Here is a 26,100-nt window from a genome sequence, read left to right as displayed (position 1 = left end):
AAAAATAAATAAAATCCATTTTAAAAAGTTACATTTAAGACAAGAGATATGCATTTTTCCTGAATCAGCACCTCATAAAGGTAGCCATCTTTTTCAAATAGACATTGATTTGAATAAGGGGATTATCTTCTTTTGAAGAGAGATTTCATTGTAGTAGAACAGAAAAATGTATATCCCTCTGGTTAAAAGATAGATGAGTGTTTTATGCTAATGCATTAAAATCAATGATAATAGTTTGACAAGACTCTCTATTGTTAGTGAACATGTCTTCTACTGGTTTCATTCAGATCAATTTAATAAAAAGTAAGTATCTTTGAGGTTATTAGTCAAATAAGTACTATATATTTATAAATACAATCAATCCTTTATTATTGCCCTTTGAAAGGTCTTTTTATTATTTCGTCAGCCTAATTCATACCAGCACTTGTGTTTAGATCTTGTTTTGTATTTTAACTTTCACATATTGTTGCTGTCTCTCTCGCTGTGTTTATCTTGTGCAAGCAGCTCTGAACCAACGGCCCTTTGAGGGATATATAAAGTTGTATGAATGGACTTGAACTGAATAATGCCCAAAGGCATTCTGGGAAAACTATGCAGGTTAAGGGATGATTGCCAAATAATTTGAGTACAATGACAAAAAATACTTAAAATGATTGAGTACTGTGAACCTAAAACTAAAAATGTGTTTAACTGACTGAGAAAAATAGAGCAGAAATAGCTATTTTGTATTTCTAAGTTAACACGACTAATATTTTAAGTAGCCGTTTAGTGATCGATCTTAAAGTGTAATTTAAAGTGATCCTATTCAGATTTGAAGTTTATGGAGTGACTTTATTTTTGAAAATAAGAGCTGGAATGATACCCTGGCTGCCAAATATATTAAGAAAATATACTGTGTATACAGGTACATCTCAAAAAAATTTGAATATCATGAAAATGTTCAAGATTTTTGTCACTCATTTCAGAAAGTGAAACCCATATATCATATAGACTCATTACACATAGAGTGAAATATTTCAAGCCTTTATTTCTTGAAATGTTGATGATTATGGCTTACAGATAATGAAAACCCAAAATTCAGTGTCTAAGAAAATTAGAATATTGTGAAAAAGTTTAATATTGGAAAGTCATGGTGTCACACCCTAATCAGCTAATTAACTCAAAACACCTGCAAAGGTTTACTGAGCCTTTAAATGGTCTCTCAGTCTGGGTCAGTAGGCTACACAATCATGGGGAAGACTGCAGACTTGACAGATGTCCAGAAGACAGTCACTGACTCCCTCCACAAGGAGGGTAAGCCACAAAAGGTCATTGCTAAAGAAGCTGGTTGTTCACAGAGTGCTGTATCCAAGCATATTCATCGAAAGTTGAGTGGAAGGAAAAAGTGTGGTAGGAAAAGGTGTACCAGCATAAGGGATAACTGCAGCCTTGAGAGGATTGTCAAGCAAAATTCATTCAAGAATTTGGGGGGAGCTTCACAAGGAGTGGACTGAGGCTGGAGTCAGCGCATCAAGAGCCACTACGCACAGGCCAATCTAGACATGGGCTACAAATGTGGCATTCCTCGTGTCAAGTCACTCCTGAACCAGAGACAACATCAGAAGCGTCTTACCTGGGCTGTGGAGAAAAGAACTGGACTGTTGCTCAGTGGTCCAAAGTCCTCTTTTCAGATGAAAGTAAATTTTGCATGTCATTTGGAAATCAAGGTCCCAGAGTCTGGAGGAAGAGTGGAGAGGCACAGAATCAACGTTGCTTGAAGTCCAGTGTGAAGTTTCCGCAGTCAGTGATGATTTGGGCTGCCATGGCATCTGCTGGTGTTGGTCCACTGTGTTTTCTGAAGTCCACAGTCAACGCAGCCATCTACCAGGACATTTTAGAGCACTACATGCTCCCTTCTGCTGACAAGCTTTGTGGAGATGTTGATTTCATTTTCCAGCAGGACTTGGCACCTGCCCACACTGCAAAGGTACCAAAAGCTGGTTCAATGACCATGGTGTTAATGTGCTTGATTGACCAGCAAACTGGCCTAACCTGAACCCCATAGAGAATCTATGGGGTATTGTCAAGAGGAAGATGAGAGACACCAGACCCAACAATGCAGATGACCTGAAGGCCACTATCAAAGCAACCTGAGCTTGCATTACACCTGAGCAGTGCCACAGGCTGATCGCTTCCATGCCATGCTGCATTGATGCAGTAATTCATGCCAAAGGAGGTCCAACCAAGTATTGCATGCATAGAAATGAACATACTTTTCAGAAACCTGTCATTTCTGTTTAAAATATTCTTTTTTATTGATCCTATGTTATATTCTAATTTTCTGAGATACTGATTTTTGGGTTTTCATTATCTGTAAGCCATAATCATCAATATTTCAAGAAATAAAGGCTTGAAATATTTCACTCTATGTGTAATGAGTCTATATAATATATGGGTTTCACTTTCTGAAATGAGTGACAAAAAATATTGAACTTTTTTATGATATTCAAATTTTTTTGAGATGTACCTTTATATTGGAATTGACCATCAAGTTTGCAAATGTTCAGATTTATCCTCCAGATGAAATAAACTGATACATATGATCCATTTACTGCTTTAATTATCATCCAATGTTAAACTTCTCCGCTAGTTGTCTTTCAAAGGTACTGTTTATTTTGCATTTAAGGACAAACACTTTGCAAAACCACAAGCTACAATGCAGAGTATTCATAAGTGAGACTGCAGGATCCTCAACCAGCTGAAGTTGGCAGCTTCACATCCTGTAAACTGATACTACTGCTGTTGTTGTTGTTTGTTGTCAGCAGCATTGAAGCCAGACAAAACAAACACCCTTCAGCTGTTGTTCTTCTATTTTCATTTGTCTCTGTAGAGTGTGATCTAACATTTCTGACATTCAGCTGCTCATGTCAGACCTGGATACTAGGCATGAAGTACGACACTGAAACTGTGTCATGTAGTCAGAGCTGCATCAAACACTGCAGTGTCTCCCTGATTAACCAATGGGACGGTCTCATAGCTGGTCTGATCCACATGGAAGTAAATGCAGCTCATCTAGGCTTGAATTGATGACCAAACATCCTTAACTTAGCTAAAGGAATGTTTACTAATCAAACTCAATCAATATTGATTGATAACTTTATTTGTCACAAAAATAAATGAATGTTTGTAGAAATGATTCACTGTGGCTTAGAAATGAACATCTTATTTCTGTAATATTATGCTTCTCTCTCAGCTGGTTGCAGATATTCTCAAACGCCCACAGTGGATGTTTTTAAAAGGTTTAAAGAAGCATATTAGTCAAAGCAAGAGGAGATTTTTTTTTTTATAGCTGTGCACCAAAGTTCATGGAAAGTGCAGCTTCCACGCTGTAACCTACAAATATACGCACTGCATAAATACCCCATCTGTTGTTTCCATCAGCGCTCTGACAAAGATTTGAGCTCTTTGAGTGAAACTATAAAGCCGCGGTGCTCTGCAGCCTGAATCCTCCACTAATAGAAACTTTCAATATTTGATGAGCTCTGGTTTGAGGACTTGCATATAGCTGACAGTTAGTCCAGATGAATATCTATATCCAGCTCCAGGTTAAAATGGTTTGAGCAGCATGCCTTAAACATCCTCAGAATCTTCTGCTGGCTGAACAGATTTACCTGAGACTGTGAGCCCGCTGCTAGCATTTAAACATGAATCTCTGCCTATAATGGAAAGATGGTTTATAAAGTTATGTTTTATGATACCTTTTCATTTTGATGAGCCTTTTTATGTCAGGTATGGGCAATGTTAAGTAAAGAACAGCTGAATTATAACATGTTATTCAATGGGGCTATTTGAAAGTATCATGTACAGAGCTACACAATCCTTTCATTGATATTGTTTGTTGATGATCAAATAAAGTAAGATACAGTTATGTAATAGTTGTTATTCAAAGAGGTTATGATAGTTTATCTTTCAATCATTCCCACTAATACGACTCTATTTCCTTGAAGGTTGCGACATTGTGAAAATGTAAATAAAAACAGAATGTGCAGTGCCTAACAGTATTCACCCCCTTAGATGTTTTACTCTTTTATTGATTTTCTAAATCAATCACTTTCAATATATATTTTTTTTAAATTATGTCAAAATGAAAACAGAGTGCATTGAATATCTCTCAAGTGGTTGTAGTATAAAGACACCTTCTACTAGAAGATCCAGTCACTGGTTAATCTATATTCATGGCTACTATTACACCATGAAGACTAAAGAACACTCCAAGCAACTCAGAGACAAGGTTATTGAAAAGTATAAGTCAGGGGATAGATAGAAAAATGTTTGCAAAGCACTGAACATCCCTTAGAGTTCAGTTAAATCAATCATCAAGAAGTAGAAATAATATGTTACATGTGTGAATCTGCCTAGATCAGGCCGTGTGTGGCTGAGTGGCCGTGCAAGAAGGAGACTAGTGAGAAAGGCAACCAAGACATTGAAGGAGTTACAAGCTTCAGCGGCTGAGATGGGAGAGACTGCATTCAAAAAGCAGGTTCTTCATCAGTCAAAGCTTTACTGGAGAGTGGCAAAGAGAGAGACACTGTTGAGGAAAACTCAAATTATATCTTGACTAGAGTTTGCCAGAAGGTATGTGGAAGATTCCATGGCTTAGTGGAAGAAAGTTATTTGGTCAAATGAGATTAAAATGGTGCTTTTAGCCATCAGACAAGATGCTTTGTTTGGCGGACACCAAACACTGCACCATCCCCACTGTGATGCACAGTTGTGGCAGCACCATGCTTGTGGGATGCTCCTCAGCAGACAGCCCTGGAAGGCTTGTAAAGGTAGAGGGTAAAATAAATGTGGCAAAATATAGGAAAATCATGGAGGACAATCTTATTCAGTCTGCAGGAGAACCGTTGAGATCTGTGCAAGCCTGACTGAGACCTATCCACATAGATTTAGTGTTGTGATTGCTGCTAAAGGTGACTACTAAATACTGATTGAAAGGGGCGAATATCTATGTATTCACTTATTTTACATTACATATTTTTTAAACCCTGTCACAAAAAGCCAGATCATATTGACCATGACTGATTTATAAAATCAATAAAAGGCAAACACATCCAAGGGACTAAATACTTTCTATAGGTACCATCATTATTGACAAAACATTGACATCCAATATTTAATTAAAATAGCTTGAGGACAAAATGTTGAAACAGAGTTTTTTTAATGTATGCCCACTTGAACTTGATTTCAGCAACACCTTAAAAAAACGTTAGGACAGTGGCATCAAAATACCAGTAATATTGCAGGATTCATTAGTAAGGTAGCGTTTCATTAACATTCTCTTCTGTCTGTCTTTCTACCTGGGTGTGATTTTGTGCTTCTGCACACAAACATAACACCTCCACAACAGCGGGCGCTCCTTGAACAGAAGCAGAAGAAAAAGAGGCAGGAGCCTCTTATGGTGCAGTCCAATGTGGATGGGAGATCCCGCACACGTCGCACCAAACAAAGCGAGGAACAGGCGCCACTGGTGGAGTCCTACCTCAGCAGCAACAGCAGCACCATCTACCATGGTGAGTCAGGCTGAACTCTTTTAGGTCTCAGTTTGTTTCCCCAAGCTCAAACAAAGATTTAAGAATGCTTAATATGTCAATCTGCTAGTTAGAGCATTAAATCTTTTACATAAGAACTCTTTGTCCTGAGATATTTCTTTGATTCTGTTCTTTTATTCCAGTGAACTAGAACCAATCTCCTCTGACAGATTTCTATAAAAATAACTGAATAACACAAGACAACTGCAGAACTGTTGCTAAGAAGTAAAAAGTAAGCATAGAATCAATACAACTTATTGAAGGATCTACTGCAGGAGCTTACACTGTGCTGTAAATCTGCACACTGGAGAGCAGGATTGGTGTCAGGATTGATGAAGTCTCTTTATCTACACAGACACCAGAGCAGCCATCTAATCCCTAGTTCTAACGGCCAGTTTCTGGACTCAAAGCCAAGAACTGTCGCCATTTCCTGCAGAGAGAGAAGAGAGAATAGATTGACAAAATATTTCTCTTCTCTTGACTCATATTCTGAGAGAAAGAAGGGAATCTATAGCCCCCTAACTCATTTCTCTGCTTTTCTATCCTCCTACCTCTATTAACTCTGCACTCTGCATCTTTCTTTGCCTGTGTTTAGTGCAAGAAGCTGAACAGGAGGAGGTGAAGGTCGTCACGGACACACAGCCGCCTCGCTCAGCCAAGAAGGGCAAAGCATCAGCCAGCTCCACTCCACAGACAGGCAGCGACAAAAAAGAGAGGAAGGGGAAGCACAAAGGTCAGTCTGCCAGTATTAAGACAAATGGGTGGACAAATTTAGGTTATTGTTAGAATTTATTATCCTTAGACTTTACTTGCCCATTATAAATACTAAAAAAGCACTACCCAGTATGACAAAGAGGAGGCAGAATCCAAATGTCTGTTCAAGCTCTCTGTGCAGCTCTACGATAATGGTTTCCCTGCTGATTTTTTAAGCCCACATCTGGTCACAAACACAGCCAAGCTGCCCTCTTAGCCACCGCTGCGGTGCCACACTTGTCAGAGCTGGGCTGTCTGTAATGATGTATGACAGCCTGAGTGCTGTCGGGCTGCAGACACAGGCCAAGTGGAGACACAAATTCCTCATTAGCTGAAGGAGGAAAACTGACTGTTGAAGTGGTGTGTTTCATGTTTAGTGCTCTGATTTTTCCTGTTTGCTTGTTTTCTTTTCTTTTAACATTCATAGTGGGTTATTGCAGACTTAGCGTGATGCAGTTGTTTACTGTTTGCAAGAAATATTACTTTGCAAGAAATCTGATCACAAATAAAATTCTAAGAACCCTAAAGAACTGATAAAAACAAAACATAACCTTAATAAGCCATAGTTTACCCACATGTAACAGTTTTTGTTATCAGATCCAGCACATTGACGTACATGCTCAGCACAGGACCGACTTTAAGCAAGGGGAAAAAAAGGTAACAAGATTTCACTGGGGTAAAAAATAAATCAGGTCAGTAGCACTGAGCTCAGCTGATGGATGTGTCGCTTCCCTCTCCATCACTCTCTCATTCTCTCAAGTATCAGCACGAACTTTCAAGAGAGCTGATTCACTATGGATGCATGCTTTCAATAAAATCATCATGTACATCAATACATGAGCATTGCAGCATACATTACTCAGGAATAATTCAGATGACTTCACCGTTATACAGTCAGGTATGTGTGCTTGGTTGATTACTTTGAATCAGGATGGATCTGTATAACAAAACAATACAAGAATAAGCAGGCCTTCCACATGTACACCTTTTCCCATAAAGACTTGCAGCACTCATGGAATGAAAAATAGGTGTCTCTGGCACAGCTTCACCAATTTCCAATGTTCATAGGGGATGAAAAAGAAGTCTTCAAGGACATAGTAAGCTTCAGCGGCACTTGTAATTTAGAGAGCTACTCAGTTAGAATGACACGTTTCAGTTTATGGCCTTCATTCCTAAGCTTAAAGTGTTGGCGAAGTTTTCTGTTTCCTTCAGCGCTCATGGAATAAAAGTATACCAGTTGTTCCCACAATAAGAGATTTAAGTTGACTGATATCAAAAATCTTTATGAAATATTTTAAGAAAAGTTTTGCATATGTTCTTTCTCTAGTGGCAATCCAATGAATAAAGAGTTTGACCAAACTTTGTGTTTTGTCTATTTCCCGTTTGAAAATAAGAATTTCACTCTTACATTTGACAAGCCTAGGATGGCATCCTGCCTCTATTGAAAGCCAGACTGTCATACTAAGGGTAAGACGTGAAGTCACATGCAGGTATCACCTAAACGAGTTTGAAAATATTGACATATTGCAAAAATCCTGCATTGTGAATCCCTGCTTTCTACATTCACACCCTTGAGGAAAGAAAAAAAACAGTCAATAATCACACTGGAAACCACACTAATTAAACCTGCTGGCAAATGTGCTTTACTGAAACTAATATTTTGTATTCATTTAACTTTTTGATATTGAAGTGAGCTGATGTGTCCATACAGGCTCAGAGAATGAGATCTCAGCTTGTTTTCTGTATTTCAGAACAAGGGTAAGTTTGAAAAGCGTGGCTGCTGCTCTGAATGTCAGCAGACTGTTCTTGAAAGTCTTGAACAGAATGGACATAATGTTCCTGTCTCAGTAGAAGCTAATTGAATGGTATAGACACAATTACTTACAACATGAGAGCAGCAGAAAACTCCCACACATGCACATAAAGGAGATGTGGAAATGTTTTCACATATTCTTAGACGAGTGTTGACTTCATACCTCCTGTGTCATTCACTTTAACACGAGCCTGCTAAAGAGTAGTGCAGTTTTCCTAATGGATTTTTTTTGTGTGATTTGGCTTTGCAGCAATCGATGGCCTAGCATCCCTTCAGGATGATAGTCAGATCCAGATCCTGACAGTGGGTCACAGCACCACAGATGAGAGCGATGCAGAGCCCGTCATGAGCTGCACTCAGTCACAAAGCAAGCAGGATCTGCGTGTCACCATGCTTAAGAAAGGTAATGCTAATGCTCAGGAAGCATTCTGCTCTTTCTGCTACTGCAAGAGCACAAGTCCATTTTTACACCCACGGCATGCTGGTCCAGTGCTGTGGTGTGTTGGCAAGGCGCTGAAACCCACTGAGTCATGATAGAGCTGCAAATAGAAGATCCAGTTTAAGACTCAGAGTGTGAATGATATAATTAAGGCCCTAATGAAGGATGCTGACATATTTTTCTGGCACTCTGATTTCTGTTTCCCAAAGTATGACTAACTGTGTACATAACATGAACACTCCTTTATTATCTTTTATATAACAAACACACAAAACTCTGCTCTGTAGAGATCTTTCACACACCTGCAAAAACTCTCGTGTTAACATGCCACCAACACTAGTTTTAGGACAGCAAAGCAAATATGGCAGCTTAGGTGGTTAAATACAGCGATTTGAAGCAAACTTGTCCCTACTATTTACCTTCACAAGTCAACTGTGCTGATAGAGTGGGTAGCAAATTCAGAGAAGAATCCAACAGCACTACATTTTTCTGTCTTTTGTTTCATGTTTGGTAAAACTGGAAACAAATGAACTAGAGACATCAATTTTTAAGATCTGTTTGAAACTGAGTAATAGAAATGTTTTCAACTTTGATTTCATGATGCAACACTACTGTTTTGAGTAGGGATGTGTGTTACTATCAGCATAATATCAACACTGGCAGATAATAGGTGAATTTTTATTGTGAAATAGAGGCCTGTAGCTGGGAGATATTAGCTGGAATGTTGGAATATATCGGCAAAACTCCAGTGTTTTGCATCCCTAGATTTGAATCTTACCCTTACTTTTATTAAGATGCTCATACCTTTAAGCATGCTTTTTATTTTAAGGTCCTATAATGAGTAGATTTAGATAATCATAGTTTTTCCTCCTCACATTTCTTAAGGCTTAAAAAACACTAATAACTAAAGACTGGATTTTTTTTAACCACAGTGTTGTTGGGCAGCAAATAACTATTATTATCCCAACTTCAGATGAATGACTGGAGTGCCTGCTACTGTTACAGCCAACACATAATTTGCATTTCATTACCGGCTTGAATGAAAAGTGAGATACCAAATGGCCATATATTTAAGGTGGTCGGATACTGCCATTATATGAACTAGGAAATGAGATGATAGACACTCTGTATATATAAAAAAATCACTTAAAGAAATAAGCTAAAAATGTTTGGAAACTCTTTTAGGCCACTGGTCCCTGTCTCTGGGATGTGATTAAGGTCCATTATTAGTGCATTATTTTTCTTGCATTAATTGCATGCTTTATGGATGGCATGAACAGAGGCAACAGCTTCTTGCATACACAATGATGTAAATAGGTGGACCACTGCACCTTAATGTTAGGGTTAACTTAAAAAAACCTCACAGACAGCTCAGGGGACAAGTCAAAAGTCATCAGAAGTCTGTGATATTTGAACAGATTAACTATTCTCTTATTCCCTTTTCAAGCCATAACAAGCTTCCTTTCCATGGTTTAATTTATGACACAATCTTTGATCTACCCAAGGTTCCTTATTTCTTACACAATAAAAGCAGGTCTGTATCCAAACAGGAAGTCAAATACCCTTAGTTTGAAACAGAGCAGAAATCTGTTATGATACAGAAAAAGTTTTAAATACAAAATAATGAAACCAAAATGCAACCAAGAAATGAGTTTGGTTGTGATAAAATATTGAAATTTTGAGATTAATTTTGATTGGATCATTACACAGCCCAATTACAAGGTGGAAAATGAGAGGGGAGTTTGAGTTTTTCTTGAAAATAGAAAAATGAAATTGGAAATACAGGTTGATTTTCCTTTTCAAGGTCAAAATGGATGAGCAAAGCTTAGAAAAAAACAATCTGCTGCTCTGTCGTAGACAGAGATGGACATGGAGAAATATGAAACATATAGAAAGTACAAATGAGTGTATCAGAGGGAAAGACATCACTGTGGAAAAACTAGGCTGCATGTAGGAAATACACTGAAAATCATCAGGTGTGACAAGCTCGACATACAGGTAAGTTTCTGAAGCTGGCTTTTTAGCTGGAAACATGGGGAGTCCTGAATTATGTTTATAATATAGTTTCAATAATCTGTAGCACTATGCATAATGTAATATCAACAGAAACGGCATCATGCATAGGGCTATTGCTTCATGTCCATGCCCACTACAGAGCAGTGTGTAACACCTGCCAACATAATAACTGACCACAAACATGGTAACCCACAAACCTAAAAAAAATCTGCAGCTTTTAATGTGATTTTAATGTAATGATATGTGATGAATGTGTCCCACAAACACAATACATTTCTAACAAATGTATAAGCAGTTAAATAGCAAAATATCAAAATCACCCTCTCTCCAAGCTGTTTTAACTTCCTACAAATGTAATGTAAGCATGAAAATTTAAAGTTGTGGTTAGTGTTTGTTGTAGCCTTTTTCCTTTTACTGTATGTAGTTAGGGTGATTTTTTTGTTCACCAGGAAACAGGACATTTTTTTCCCAGAGTCTTACAACACTCAAAGAGCCATGAATCTTCGCACAAACTGTTCTAATAATCAAAGGAGAGGATTGTTATCAGTTTTGCAGGATTCTGCAAAATCCAGGATGAACAATGTTTCTGTACATTTTTTTTCATCAAAGCGCTGTTTTGACACTTTTTTATCCACTCAGCTAAGATGTGTTGCTCTACCAATGTTTTAAACTACTTCCTGTTTGATGGCAAACTACATTTTTTGATGTGATCTGAGCTCATCTTAATGGGAACTTATGGCTCATTTGTCCTTTAAACTTAAGTCTGTGGCAATGCTTTTTACAGATATTTCAACCTCTTGCATCCTAATATGTTTCTGTGAATGACGTAGGAATGTGATCCTGTTAAAGGCAACATATCACAGTTTTCATATGGTAAATTCAGTGTGGGGAAAGAACAGTGACACTTTTTTTCCTTTCTTTTTCCTGTCTGTGCAGGTATATCCAGCAGTATGAATTTTGATGAAGAGGAGGACGATGAAGATGAAATCAGCTCCAGTTCCTCACAGCTTAACAGCAACACCAGGCCAGGCTCTGCTACAAGCAAGAAGTCATGCAAGGTGAAAATGAAGTTCACACTTCCCACCCTCTACATGGTCTTTTGTCTTTATAGCACTCTGTATATTGTAGCAGGCAGATAAAACCAGCAGATCTAGTTTTGCGGCTCAGCTGGACTTCTATTTAAGACTCCATTTATCTCTCAGGGCTGAAGTTCAGTTATAGACCATTATGCCCTAACATGGTACAAATAAAGTGCTGTTGTCCTCTAGCTAGTCTTTTTTTTTACAGACAATTTTGGGGTCATTTTGGGATTTGGCTGGCTGTTTCTTGGAGCACAGATACTATCTCAAGGTCGTTGTGCTCTGTATGTCCCTATGCAGCTGATGCTGTTTGCAAGTGGTCCAATAATATTCCCATGCAGACACTTCATGTCTCTTCCAAGGAAAGGGGACAATGTTATTTAGTTAGAAGAAGCATGCCAGAGGCAAAATGCATGGCATTAAGGCAATGGTGTTCTTAAGCTGGCCTACAATGCATGATTTACTCTATGCAGTAAAACCTGCTGTTATATTCATAGAAAATGTTTCAGCATTTATTCTTTGGTTTTGCATACTTCACATCACACAGTCTTCAGACAGATTTTGATCTGATTGATTAATATCTGAGGCTACAGACAGGAAATTCATCTTCAAATTCACAGAAGGATTGAACAACATTATGTGCACAAAAGACATCTAAGATGCCAACTCATTCTCAGAGCACATGTGCAAGGATTATATGCATCCCAAACTAAGCTGCAAAGCTAATGGGATGTTGGTGCTTCAGTGCTGTTTGTAAATCAGCTGTTGTGAAAACAGTTTGGCCAAATTTGGCCCTTTTCTATGCAAATGAGTCTCACTGCAAAAATATCCAGCACATAAACACCAGCACTAACAGCCATGCAGTTGAAATGAATTCATTATCATCTTCAAAGAGTAAGTGGTAACTTTAAAGCAGTATTTTGAGGACTGACTTGCCTAATTTCCATTGATCATGACCACAGCTCCACCTTTTTTTTGACCTAAAAAATGACTTTGAATTCTGTCTGTCCGGTTCTGTCAGAGGTTCAACTCTTGCACATGTTAAACCTCCTCAGCTTTTAACACAAATGCTTTTAATACACAAAAAGTTTGAATAAATTAGGGTCCGTTCAAACTTGGACAACAAGATTTCCTGCCCTCCAATTTGAGAGGGGTCTGGCTGCAGACCTTACATCTCTGACAGCATCTCTTGCAGTCCATTCATTTAAGATGCCATCCATGTCAGAATGGAAATGCAGGCTAAAACTTTAGAAATACAGTTTGGATTAAACTTCTCTTCAGGGTTATGTTTAATGCAGTCAAAAAAACAGTCTGCTTACTGACAAAAAAGCTCATTCCCATGAAAACAATCTAATGCAGCAAGTGTGGCTTATGTAGTTCTGTAAGCTACATAGCTAATGTAGCTTCAGCTAAGCTCACTAAGCAGCTAGCTATCTATGTATGTAGCTATCTACATAGCTATCTATGTAGCTATGTTAGCTTTAACTACATTAGCTTAAGCTTACATAGCTAGGGCTTAAAAAGCTAAGCTAAGGTAAAGCGAGCCACTGTTCGCGCTACTACTTCTAAAAATGAGTCTATACATAATGTAATCCAGGTTGACACATAATTTTTTTCGAGATATATTTTGGGCATTTTTGTGCCTTTATTTGACAGAGGAGTACAGTGGATAGAGTCGGAAACAGGGACGAGAGCAGGGGAGAGACGTGGTAAAGGGCCTCAGGCGAGATTTGAACCCGGGCCATCCAAGTACATGGGGCGCGCCTTAAACCACTAGGCCACCAGCACCCCGGTTGACACATAATTAAATCCCTTTTTTTAGACCCCTCACCTTTTTCTCTGTTTGATTGATGACGTCTTGCTTAGTCTGCAGTGTTTACAGTGAGGTTATTTCAGGAATGCTAGACTTTATGAGTAAAGTTTTGCCAGCCTGAGTGGAGGGAGGAAGCGGAATTCAGATGTTTATAACCTGTGGGTTGAAGTCTGATTGGGTAATTAGTGTAAGAGTTAAAATGAAATTACGGAAAAGTTACAGAATATATGGAAATTGAAATTCACAAAACAGCATTTCTAAATAAATAAATATATTTATATTATTATATTATATGGATAGAAGGCCGTCATTAATGTGAGTTACACAAAGCTTTATGCTGTTTCTAAATGTGTGGTGAAAGGTTGTAGCCATCACACAGAAGAAGGAGGACAGTGTTTGTTTTTTACAGACAAGCTGCACTTGCAGGTTCATTGCCAGGAGGAAGTTGTATTTTAAGAATACACAAATAAAATCAAATTGTAGTGAGCTCCAAAAGCTCTGTTTGTGCTAGATTATCCTCAGTCAATAGTTATGGATCTGACCTGAGGAAGGGACTGATAGCGAAGGGAGGTATGGAACAATCTGAGCTATCAGAGGCTGCTCTCCTTTCCTCACCCTTAGATTGAGTTTTTCTTCATTTTAGAGGTGATAACACCTCAGGTCTGATAACCATGTAACCCTTTTTAAAAACACAACCTCTCTGCTGCCTCTAAAATCTGCCCAGAACAAAACGGCACACCTGCATTGTTCTTATGATAACCATCATTTCTCTTAGCTCCTCTCTAATCTCTCCTTTTTGTCAACTCAATCTTCTGTCTCCATCCTTATTTTAGACACGACGCACTCATTCTCAGTCCCAGAGGAACATTTGATCTTCATTCTCATTACTCTGTTCTAATGAAATTCAGCTCTGATGCATTGCTCCCCACTCCTTTGCCTCACAAGGGGTCTCATTTTTATTTCACCCACAGGAGGTAGCATCAGCGCCCACCCCACCAGCCAACGATCCTGTTGTCGATGTGGACGACCTTGAGGAGTTTTCTCTGCGGCCTGCTCCCCAGGGTGTCAGAGTCAAGTGCAGAATCACCAGAGACAAGAAGGGCATGGACAGAGGCATGTATCCCACCTACTACCTACACCTGGAGAGAGAAGATGGAAAGAAGGTGAGAGCGGGGATACTGTGGAAACTCAGAAATCATCATAAATCATCATAAATCATCGCTGAGATATTTGACTTTAAGTCAATGGCATCTACTAACTTCATATAATAGAAGGGCAAAGTTTTGTTTAAAGGCTTCATGTTTTATTGGCTTTACTGCAAGTGAAGAAAACAAAAATCAAGAAAACATGTAGTTTTAAACAGTGTGTTCTTTAATAAGTGGGTTGTCCTAAAGGGCACTTGAGAAGCTGTTACCCTGCTAATTAAGTTTCTGGTTCGGCTGGCCACAGGTGTTTTTGTTAGCTGGCAGAAAGAGGAAAAAGAGTAAGACATCAAATTACCTCATCTCCATCGACCCCACTGATCTGTCCCGAGGTGGAGAGAGCTTCATCGGTAAATTGAGGTGAGTCCTGTGTTGCTTTCCCACATCAAACAGTTTTGCAGCTCATACCAGGATTTATATTCATCCAGAGATCGCTTCCAATTTGTACACAATTTCTCTTTTAACTGTGTGTCAAGAGCATTCAATCCCATATAAACTTTGTTTAAGGCCTAGAATTTGGTGCCTTTTAAATGTTTAATGGAATAAGAATTTGTTCCTTTTAGGGCTGTCAGCATTAATTTTTAGTATTTTTAGAATTGTCTTAGTCACATGCTTTATTTTCGCTTTTACTACACTTTAGTTAAGTCACTGCAGCATCTCTCTGCAGCTGCAATGATAAAAGACAAGTGCATAAAGCTGGTTAAAGAGCTATCTCTTGAGCAGACAGTGTGTAGCACCAGGAAATATACAGTCATGATTTGTTACACTGGCAAGTGGTGTTCCACAAGGTTCTGTCCTTGATCCTGTTCTTTTTATTCTTTATATCAATCATACTGTGTCAGCTATTTCCAATTGTAAAATACATCTGTATGCAGATGACACAGTTTTGTATCGCACTGCTGATAATGCACAAGTCTGCTTTGCATTCTCTCCAAAGCTGCTTTTCTTAGAAGTTGCTCTGACCAAACACAGGTTAGTTTTGAATGCAGATAAAACAGAATTTGCACTCTTTTCCAAAGGTAAAAACACTGTTTTTGAGTGGGTAGTCATCACTACTAAAGGTGACACCAGTATAGAAAGAGTGACAACATATATCTTAGCATTTGGATCTTTGTCTGATGCATGCTATTAAATAAACTTGCTCAGTAGACAGATGGCTAGATTCCAAGTCTGTCACCAGGCATCTCCATCTTGTAAAGCTTTAAAATGAAACATTTGTGCCAGTTCTGAGAGTGACTGGACCAGTCAGCACCATTTGAAGAGAACAAGGTGGTGGCTGTGGACTGGGGTTCAGTTGTACTACAAGCCTACTTTTGGATGAAGAGAATGGCCTGGATACAGCTATAGTTGCAGTACTAACTGGCTCCACTGATGGTTAACAATGACATCACTGCTTGTCAAGCTCACATTAGTTTAGGCAGTACATGCCTATTAAATCATCTTTTAGTACTCTGGTTTACCCATAATGAGTATCAGACAGAATTTTCATCCATATACCCACCTGAATTTGAAACATACTGCCTTTCTAAAACCCTGTGTTGGGCTGTTGCCCAGATGGATTTGAAATTTATCTCATGCAAAGGAAATGTGAAACAGTCATTCTGGTGTGAGGCTATTTAAGTAAAGCTGCACTGACTGATGTTCACATAGCGGCATACTATAGCTAGAGGATAAATCATACTCAAACTCTTGTTGGCGTACATTTTTGAACTCAGTGAAAAGGAAACTGTATGACTGAAAGATAGTTCCATACTGTTTTTTAGTACCCAGTCACTCATTTTAAAACATGTGTTGCGTTTGACACCTTCCCCATAAGTGAACTCAAACCTTTAAATTCCAAGGCGGCAGTAAAATTGTGCTGAAGTGAAGAGCGACATAATCATCAGAGACAGCCCCAAGGCTACGTTAGTGGCTCCATGGAAACTCCTGGAGAGTGTAATCAAATATAGCTCTGTGTAGCCTTTAATCTTCAGAGCTGCTCCAACCATTGGTTGATGCTCCGCTCAGACCTTTGCAATCACAATCCCTCCTGATTGATGGAGATCTAAATTCAAATGAACACTGACCTTTCATCTAGTGCCTCTTAAGGGTCCTTGAGGGGGCTGGTCTGGGTGAAGGTAACTTATCAGTGGTTTACTGTCAGGTGTTAAACTGTGGCTGTGAAATTCTCTGCTGACTGCAGTAAACCTTCAAAAGATGCTTACTGTTCATATTAACCAATGAGGTAAAACTCTGGGTTAGTGATGCTCTGAAGTCAGTTTTTTTTACTGCATCTATGGATATCGGAGGACGTTTAAAAAAATCTAACCCAGCTTTCAGAGTGATGCTTTTCTTCTTAATGTCACACTAAAGTTCGTGGAAACCATCTTAGTTTCAAACAAACAAAACATCTAGGAAATGATGTGATCAAAAGGTCAGAATGTAACATTTTAATGTTTCCTTTACAGCAGAAAGATCAGGGCTTCACTCCTGTGTTTTCTTTACTACAGGCACTATTTTATTTACAGGATCAGAAGAACACTTCTGTTTAGTGGACCTACATTCACTTTATGTTTACAGACTAAATGTTCAGTTATAGGCTGTTTCCAGATTCACATAGTCAATTAGATGCAAAGAGAGAGCTTTCTCCCTCTGTGATGATACAACTCATTGTCAGGATCTGAATCTGCTAAACCTCCTGCTGGGCAGGAAACCCAGTCAATCCCTGCTGGGCAACAAGAGAGCACAACACAGCAGCTGATTGCAGTTCTGCATTAATCAATCAAAGTAACACGAAGACGGGTTAAATACGGTGGCCAGTAAGGGCAAACGGTCTGCAAAAGCCAGACATAGGATATAGAAAACGCTACGTTACCTTACCACATAATGACTGTCCTGTCACTAATACTGAGAGTCATGTGATTTAACAACTGGGTTAACATTTCTTGGAATCAGAACCAGAGAGGGGGAAATATTCGCACCCTGATGTAACTACATAACTGGTAACGAGTATTGTTGCCTCATAATGACTTTCAAAACACAATTCTCGGCTCGTCCTCTCTTCCATCTGTCTGTCTGTCTCGCTCTTCCTGCAAGAGAGAGGCCGGGTGCTTTTTGACGTTTCTGGTTTTGAAGCGGTTCTGGATTAGGATTGTTTTGAGTTTGGAATCGTTTCTGTATTAGAAGTGCGTTTGTCATTCATGAATTTGTTTTTGATTCTTGGGGAGCGTTTTGTCACCAACACCTCTTGGTTTCATGTTTTAAATATATGAAGGTGAAAGTTTACATTTGTTCTTTAAGGGATTTATTGCTACATCCCTTACTTTCATTTACCCAAAACTAAACTTACCACAAAAGTAAGGACATTTGTGTTTGGAAGAATATTTCTGTGTCATAGCAATGCTTCTTAGCGATAACTCTTACACCATGGGATAACCTGTTGTTGATGTTTCTCCCAGCTTTGCCATTGCACACACCATGAGCAGAACCTTTCTGTCTGTTGTGATGTCTCTGCAGGTCTAACCTGATGGGAACAAAGTTCACAGTGTACGACAGCGGTCTGAACCCGATGAAGAGCACCACCAGCCTCGAAGCCAGCAATCTGCGTCAAGAGCTAGCAGCCATTTGCTATGTGAGTCAGGCAAACTATTCCTCCAGTGAAGACAAATGTTTAGCAATGGTTTAAAAATGATGTACTGGTGCAGTAAAAAAAAAACATTAGAATATCATGAAAAATTTCATTTCTTTCCTGTGATTTAATTTAAAAAGTGCAACTTCCATATATTGTAGGTTTATCATCCCAAAATATTTCAAGACCTTTTCTGTTTTAATGTTGATGATTACTGCTTACAGCTCAAAAAAAATCAAAATCCAATATCTTAAGTTAGAGTATCACTAAACATCAGCCCAAGAAAGATTTCAAATACAGAAATGTTGACCTTCAGGAAAATGGTGCGAATTTATGCACTTAGTAACTGGTTGGAGCTCATTTTGCACAATTACTGCATCTATGTGACGTGGCATGGAACCAATCAGTCTGTGGCACTGCTGCATTATTATGAAGCCAAAGTTGCTCTGACAGGACCCTTCAGCTCATCTGTCTTATTGAGTCCAGTGTCTCTCATGTTCTTCTTGACATTGCTCCAGAGATTCTCTACAGGGTTTTGGTCAGGCCAGCTGGTTGGCCAATCAAACACAGTAATACCATGGTAAAAAAAAACAAACAATAGTTTCTGGTAGTTTTGGCTTCACGGTGGTCAGGTGCCAAGTCCTGCTGGAAAAGGAATTCAGTATGTCCATAAAGCTTCTCAGCAGATGGAGGCATGAAGTGCTCTAAATCTCCTGGTAGACGGCTGACAGTGTTGACTCTGGACTTGATGAAGCACAGAGGACCAACAGCAACAGATGACATGGCAGCCCAAACCGTCACTGACTGTGGAAACTGAAAACACTGGACTTCAAGTACTGAAGGATTCTGTACCTTTCTGATCTTCTTCCAGAATCTGGGACCTTGATTTCCAATTGAAATTTAAAATGGACTTTCATCTGAAAACAGGACTGTGAATCACTGAGCAATGGTCTAGTACTTTTTCTCCTCAGCCCAGGTGAGACACTTAGACCTTTCCTATGGTCCAAGAGTGGCTCGACACAAAGAACACAACATTTATAGCCCATATCTTGGAAACATCTGTGTTTGGTGGTTCTTGATCTAGTGACTCCAGCCACATTCCACTTCTTGTGAAGTTTCCCTAACTTCCTTTTCTCATCATACATTCCCCTCTGGTCAACTTTCCATGAATATGCTTTGATACAGCCTCTGAGAACAGCCCGCCCTTCAGCAATGACCTTCTGTAGCTTAACCTGCTTGTGAAGGGTGTCAGTGATTTGTCAAGTCAGCAGTCTTCCCCATGATTGCAACTGTGTGTACTGTGAGAAAACGTAGGCTTTAGGAAACCTTTGCAAATTGGACTTTCCCACAATGTTCTAATATTTTGAGATAGTGGATTTTGATTTTCATGAGCTGTAAGCCATAACCATCAAGATTAAAATTTAGAAAAGTCATGAAATGTTTCACTTTATATGAGATGAATCTAGAATTTATGGAAAATTAAAAAATAATTTTTACATGATATCCTATTTTGATTTTCAAGAATGACATACATGGCCTAAAGCAGTTTATTTGAATGGCCCCCTTTACTGACCTAAATCCAGCCATTTAATAATTTAAGAAAAGGCAAAAATAATAGTGAAAATATTCTAAAACATTTTTAGATTTTAAGTTTGATAAATAAAAGGTAAAGACAAAACTGAGTCAGTTAAAACAACTGCTTGCTTAAGACAAACCTGCTGCATTGTTTGCACGTTAGATGTCTAACATAAAACATGAAAATGTCTCACCCCATGGTAATTTATGTGAAATTTGTCTAATAAAGCAGCTAAGAAAGCCTCATTAGAGCTGATGTATTTCTTTATCTAACCCACTTAACATGAAATGATCAGGTATCCAGGAGTAAATGTACAGTTTATCTAATTTAATTTGCTCTAAAGATAAATTATGCAGGCTAATACATCTGTTAGCCTTTGAATGAACGGCTCTATTAAGAGTGTAAAACATACAAGCAACACAGAGAGGAGGCAGGAAGTAGCAATAACCAGGTTGAAATCACATCATTATTTATGCGGGGAAATGCCTGTTTGAATATTTATGAGGTCTACTGTAAGGTAGTGTTTGGTTCACGGGCTGTAAGCATGATACAATACTATTTTTAGAAAATACATTTTATATTGTTCTGTGGATAGTGAAGCCAATAATTACTACTATGATAAGTTGGATACTCTATTACCTGACACTGATATTTAACGGTGATGATTGATTTCCTTGCCTTAAATCATTTCAGATATGTGGGTTTTCCAGATGAACATTTTCATTGTAAACTTGTTTTTGTAGGAAACCAATGTCTTAGGATTTAAAGGACCTCGAAAGATGAGTGTGATCATTCCAGGAATGAACATGGACCACGAGAGAGTTTCAATCCGCCCACGAAACGTACGTTTGACCTAATTTTTCTGTATCCGTGCCTGGCCTCTTCTAATACTTACATAAATGATCTGAAGATGAGCACGACTAAAGCTTTTCTGTTGTTCTTCATCACAGGACCATGAGTCACTGCTGGCCAGGTGGCAGAACAAAAACACAGAGAGTGTTATTGAACTTCACAACAAGACACCCGTGTGGAACGATGACACACAATCCTATGTGCTCAACTTCCACGGCAGAGTCACTCAGGCCTCTGTCAAGAATTTTCAAATCATTCATGACAACGACCGTAAGTTTCATCTCACTTAACTGTTAAAAGTTTGATGTCCAGAGCACTGTGTATCTTTAGTGGCTGATAATGGAATAAGAGCTAGGACTGAGACAGTTTACTATTTAGGAAGAGGAATGGGGTTACTGCAGTGATGTAGGGAGGATTGGACTGGTTGCATCTGAAAGAGAAAGGGCAGTCTGAGGGCATCTGGTGGACTGATGAAGAACAGCAACAGGCCAGGAAAAGTCAACAAGTGACGGGGAGGAAAGACTGCAACAGTTCCCTACTTGAGAAGCTTTCCTTTCACCTTCTCTCTTTATGTAATCACATCTTACTTTATATTTCACAGACTGAGGCTTTCAACTGGTGGGTTGGGACCCTAAAGTCAGTCACAAAGCCTTTTTGAGTGGGTTGCAGATATTTGCTTGTAAAAAAAATATGTGGCTGAAAGTCTTAAATGTGCTTTTTTTATCTAAAGAAATGTCTTTCTGTTTTATCTTGCTTTTATTCCATCTGAAGTCCAAACTGCCCCATTTTTCACTAAAAACATTTGATTATGATTCAAACATTTAAGAACTTGGGTTAGGATTTGTCATTGAAGATGTGGTGGTGGGGGGCACAGGTGACCTAGTAGTTCAAGGCGTGCCCCATGTACGCGGTCAGCCCAGGTTAGAATCCAGCCTGGCACTTTCCGGCATGTTTCTGATTCTGTCCACTGTCCTCCGCTATCAGTAAAGGTATAAAAAGCCCAAAAATAAGTCTTAAAAAAACAGTTGAGAACCACCGACTTAAAATACAGGTGGAAAGGTCTTAACAACGGGTTAACTAATACTGTTTTTTCACAGTTACTACTTAAACTTATTAGTAGGTCATGAGACCCGAAACTGATATTAAGGACTGATGTGCATTTAGTGTAAAATCAAGCCATTTGTAAGTTTCTGTGCTTTAAGTTTTACATTTACAACATATGGTAGGATTTAAACCTTTTCATTGAAAAGTTATTTACCACTTGTACAAGTGCTAGATTTTTTTATTAAAGTAAAAGTAGCAATCGCACAATGTAAGAGTGCACTTTAGTTTAACTCTTAGATTCATATTTTCACATGTATCTACGAAAAAATCACCATACTGAATATATTGAAGTAAAAGGCATTTCAGCATAACATATAGTTCCACCATATGTTAACTCTTGATGTATTACATGTTTATCACACAAATGTTGCAGACAGGGTGGAAAGTAACTAATTACCCAAATTACGATAATTGAGTAGCTCTCTTGTGAACTTTTGTGTACTATTTTGAGTACATTTAGCATTTAGCAATTTTACTTTTACTTACACATTACATTTGGAAGTATTGTACTTTGTCACATTTTTAAAACACTGAATGTTGAATAAAGAAATGAGCATTACAGCCAAAATGAGGAGGTCCAAGCTTTCTGCCTACAACATGTAGCTGGCTAGTAGTTTGACTTTGACTTCACATGACAGTCAGTAGAGTATAGCAAGAGATTGATTCCACGGTTCATCCAAAAACAGCTGTTAAATTTCACTTTAAGTTAAGTATCACCTTATAAACAATCAAATTTGAGGTTCATAGTCTCTAGTAGTTTTATCATATTTCACTGCACATTCCCTGGAATATTAAAAGTAGCTACTCAGTACTCTCAGTAAATGCTGAATGATCTACTACACAGGCATGGTGATTTTTTTTGTTGACCATTAAACAGGAAGTTGTAAAACACTGATAGAGCCATGAATCTTAGAACAAAATTTCTGAATCTGACCCAAATATATGTAATTTTATATTTCACAGAGAGAAAACCAAAAACTTTTTCCACATGTGAACAAAACTCACGGGACAAGGCTGTGCTGTCTTGTCAAAGTTTGATGTCTCCTTATTAAAACAAGTTACTATGTCTTAAACATAGACGGTATAGACTTCCTGAGACTAAAACCAAATTTAAAGTGGATGGGGATTCTACATTATTATAAAAAAAGAAAAAAGAAAACTGGTCGGTTTCTGTATAACATATTTCTGATTTCCCCAGAGCAGTGATTTTCCGCATTTTACCCCACTCTGCTAAGATTCATGACTTTACCAGTGTTTTAAGAGTCTCACTCAACTACCTCCTTTTTTATGGCGTACAGAAAATTGATATGACTAAGATTTTGATGTAACTTGAGTTTAAGATTATTTGAACCCACTGGCAGTTTGGAAAAAGGCTACAGGAAACAATACCATATTTGATTTCCATGGTCAAGTCTCAATTGTGGGAAAGCTTTTACCTTTTCTAAAAGCCAGAAATTTTTACCTTTACACAAAAGTAATAAATACATGCAAATATAATGGTTATTACATTTGTGGGAAATGTGTTATGTTTGTGAGATTATTACATCAAAAATAGCAGATATGTTTGACATTTGTGTTTTAGTACATTTGTGGGTAGTAATTATGTTTGCAGATGTAACAGGGTTTTCTCTCTCTGTAGGCAGCTTGTCCTAATCCGTATCCTGATTCCTCTCCTTCTCCACAGCCGACTACATTGTGATGCAGTTTGGCCGCGTGGCAGAAGACGTCTTCACCATGGACTATAACTACCCGATGTGTGCCCTGCAGGCCTTCGCCATCGCCCTGTCCAGCTTTGACAGCAAGTTAGCCTGTGAATAGGTCCCAGCCTGATGCTCAGTGGAGAACTGGTCCATCTGTCCTCTCATCAAGGGCTGTTAAACATTTTACTGCGGCTGGTTTGACATCTTCAAATCAAGCAGTACCCTGGAAGTCCTGCATATCCCAAAATGCTTTTATGGGCCTCAAGATTTGTGTGTATGTGTGCGTGTGTTGGGAGAGGGGGGGAAAGGGGTGGGGGGTTGGGGATGACATAAATAGGGACTTGGTCAGTGGAAGAAAACAAGCACAAAGAGTAATCCACTTCGAAAATCAGACTGATTTGTTTTGATAACTAGTCATTTTGTACTGTAATGAACTGATGAAAAACAGCACTGTTCCTTTGTGTAGTAGTTAGAGAAATTTAACATTTCTTTGTCTGTAAATTATAACTAACATTTACACATCTGTAGGTTTTAAAAGTTGACTGGGTTTTATGTAATCTGCCACAGAAAAAACACAGGTCACACTCCTTCTCAAGCATGAAAACTGGTTATATACTTACTGAATTAAAGATAACATGCATGTCACGAATATATATTTATTTTCTTATTTATGTATTTATTACATCTTCTTTTTGTTTTCTGACTTCTTGTCTGCAGAAAAAGCTTTGTGCAGCTGCAAGCACATCCATTAGCATCATAAGAAGGAATATCTCTCATATCCACATTTAAACTATTTAGCCAACTAGGCATGAAGAGGGCAAAGGCACTGCATTGTGTCCCATATACAATATAGTGTTGCAGTGTCATGTATGTGAATGTAAAGGACGATGGTGCACTTTAATTTGAGGTTTGATCTGGATGAGATAGAGCTGTACATACTTTATTGTGCCTTTGAAGACTAATTCCAGTGTTTTGCAGAGAATGAGCTGAGCTTGAATTGGTCTTGTTGCTGTCCTCTCATGCATCAGAGATATTCTCTGTAGCTGCTTTTAATCCAGTTTTCTAATACTGACTTTATTTACAGCTGGAGTTGCAGAACCATCAAAAACACAACAATCCAAATTGCAGATCTCTGGACAGCATTGCTACAACAACTACTATTAGGGCTTATACACTAACAGGTAAGCAGTCATGAACATTGTGCTGCATTTCAGGCTGTTGATGTAATAGCAATCGCACCCAGGCTTAAGATTGTGCTCTTATCTTCTGATGGCTCCAACCAGGAAAAAAGAAATCAGAATCACAGATTGACTTACTGCCAAAAACCACACACACAAACGGTGAGAGTCTGCCACAGCTTTAACATCTGCATTTTTCATCTCTCTTTACATCGCTGATTAATTTTCTGCTCCACTGAGGCGCACTTTGGTACATTCCCCATCTGACTGGCTGTTTCTATATCACATGGTTTGTTGCTGTTTAAATTTTTACTCAATGTATTATTCCTCTTGCTCCTAATGGGGCACAATCCTTTCTCAAATATAGAACAGTATTTTGTATCTAATGACCTTAAAAAAAGATGAATGAAGGCAAAGAACAATCTCTGATACCGCTACTGTTACTGTGGGTTATGAGGAAATCTTTATCAAATGTGCTATTCTTGTACTCAATTGTGTTCTAACTATTTTGAATTTCTACTTTAAAAACTGTTGATACTCTTGCTGTAAAGTCTGCTTTTCATACATGTGTCCGGGAACCAAAGGTTCTTTCACTTCCTGTTTTCAGTGCTCTTGTTGTTTCTGTACAGTAAATGGTGTACAGTTTACTGTGGTGGTATGGACACAGTCCTTTGATCATGAAGAATAAAATTAAACTTGAGAAAGCGAAATCATGGGTCTTATTTTCTCACAATGATTACAAATCTCCATTTTCACATAATGTATTTAAAAAAGTTCAATCAGGATAGACTTATTAGGAGTTAACAATTTATTTGACAAATTTTTCTGAAAGAGAAATATTCAGTGTCTTTGATGATCAGACTCCCATACTTTAAGGGGTAGTGATGCAGAAAAAGATTACCCACTATAGAGTCTAGACACTAGTGGTGGTGTTGATGACATATGCAGGATAGAGCAGAAGACCTGTAGGTATCTGGACTAGATGCTGACTAACTGAAGGGAAGTAGCTGGGGTGGAGGAGGTTTGCAGTATCTGACTGAAACCACAGACTGACCATGAAAGACAGGTGCATGATGATTGTTAAAATGAGGTTGTGGCTCGATCTTATCAGCTTAATACTTAAGAGAGTGAATGCCTTTAATCAGCTGATCACCAGAGTGGTAAGAGAGAAAGAATGGAAGAAGGGAAAGATATAACAGAGTGGTGACTAATGAATGAGTAGAAACAGTCTTCCTGCTTGGACTGTTTATATGCAACATGTTTTAGCTGAAATGGCAAAACATACTGACTTTGTTCTGTCAGATATTAAACATTCTTTACCTGTGATAATTTGTAAGCAATGTAATACATATAAAGAGAAGACAGAGATTAAATATATATACAGAAATGCTTTATTTG

At 38.4% G+C, this 26,100-nt stretch overlaps 1 protein-coding gene across 3 annotated transcripts in view; it reads left to right on the top strand.

Annotated features, from left to right (window-relative positions):
- Positions 1 to 23,801, top strand: part of tub (TUB bipartite transcription factor) — an 81,007-nt gene extending 57,206 nt beyond the window's left edge. For 2 of the 3 annotated variants that reach the window (XM_041791392.1, XM_041791397.1), the window contains exons 3-12: positions 5,390 to 5,552; positions 6,166 to 6,303; positions 8,387 to 8,539; positions 11,528 to 11,649; positions 14,455 to 14,646; positions 14,933 to 15,045; positions 18,181 to 18,295; positions 20,612 to 20,710; positions 20,819 to 20,990; positions 23,509 to 23,801. In XM_041791392.1, coding sequence (XP_041647326.1) covers positions 5,390 to 5,552; positions 6,166 to 6,303; positions 8,387 to 8,539; positions 11,528 to 11,649; positions 14,455 to 14,646; positions 14,933 to 15,045; positions 18,181 to 18,295; positions 20,612 to 20,710; positions 20,819 to 20,990; positions 23,509 to 23,642 — 1,401 coding nt within the window. In that variant the 3' untranslated portion in view covers positions 23,643 to 23,801. The remainder of the gene's footprint in view (positions 1 to 5,389; positions 5,553 to 6,165; positions 6,304 to 8,386; positions 8,540 to 11,527; positions 11,650 to 14,454; positions 14,647 to 14,932; positions 15,046 to 18,180; positions 18,296 to 20,611; positions 20,711 to 20,818; positions 20,991 to 23,508) is intronic. The other variant, XM_041791404.1, reaches the window with a different exon arrangement.
- The last annotated feature ends 2,299 nt before the right edge of the window (positions 23,802 to 26,100 follow it).

Source organism: Cheilinus undulatus, linkage group 1 (assembly GCF_018320785.1).
Source record: "Cheilinus undulatus linkage group 1, ASM1832078v1, whole genome shotgun sequence".
NCBI lineage: Eukaryota > Metazoa > Chordata > Actinopteri > Labriformes > Labridae > Cheilinus > Cheilinus undulatus.
The sequence above is the reverse complement of the archived record's forward strand: the minus strand, read 5'-3'. Positions and strand labels throughout refer to the sequence as shown.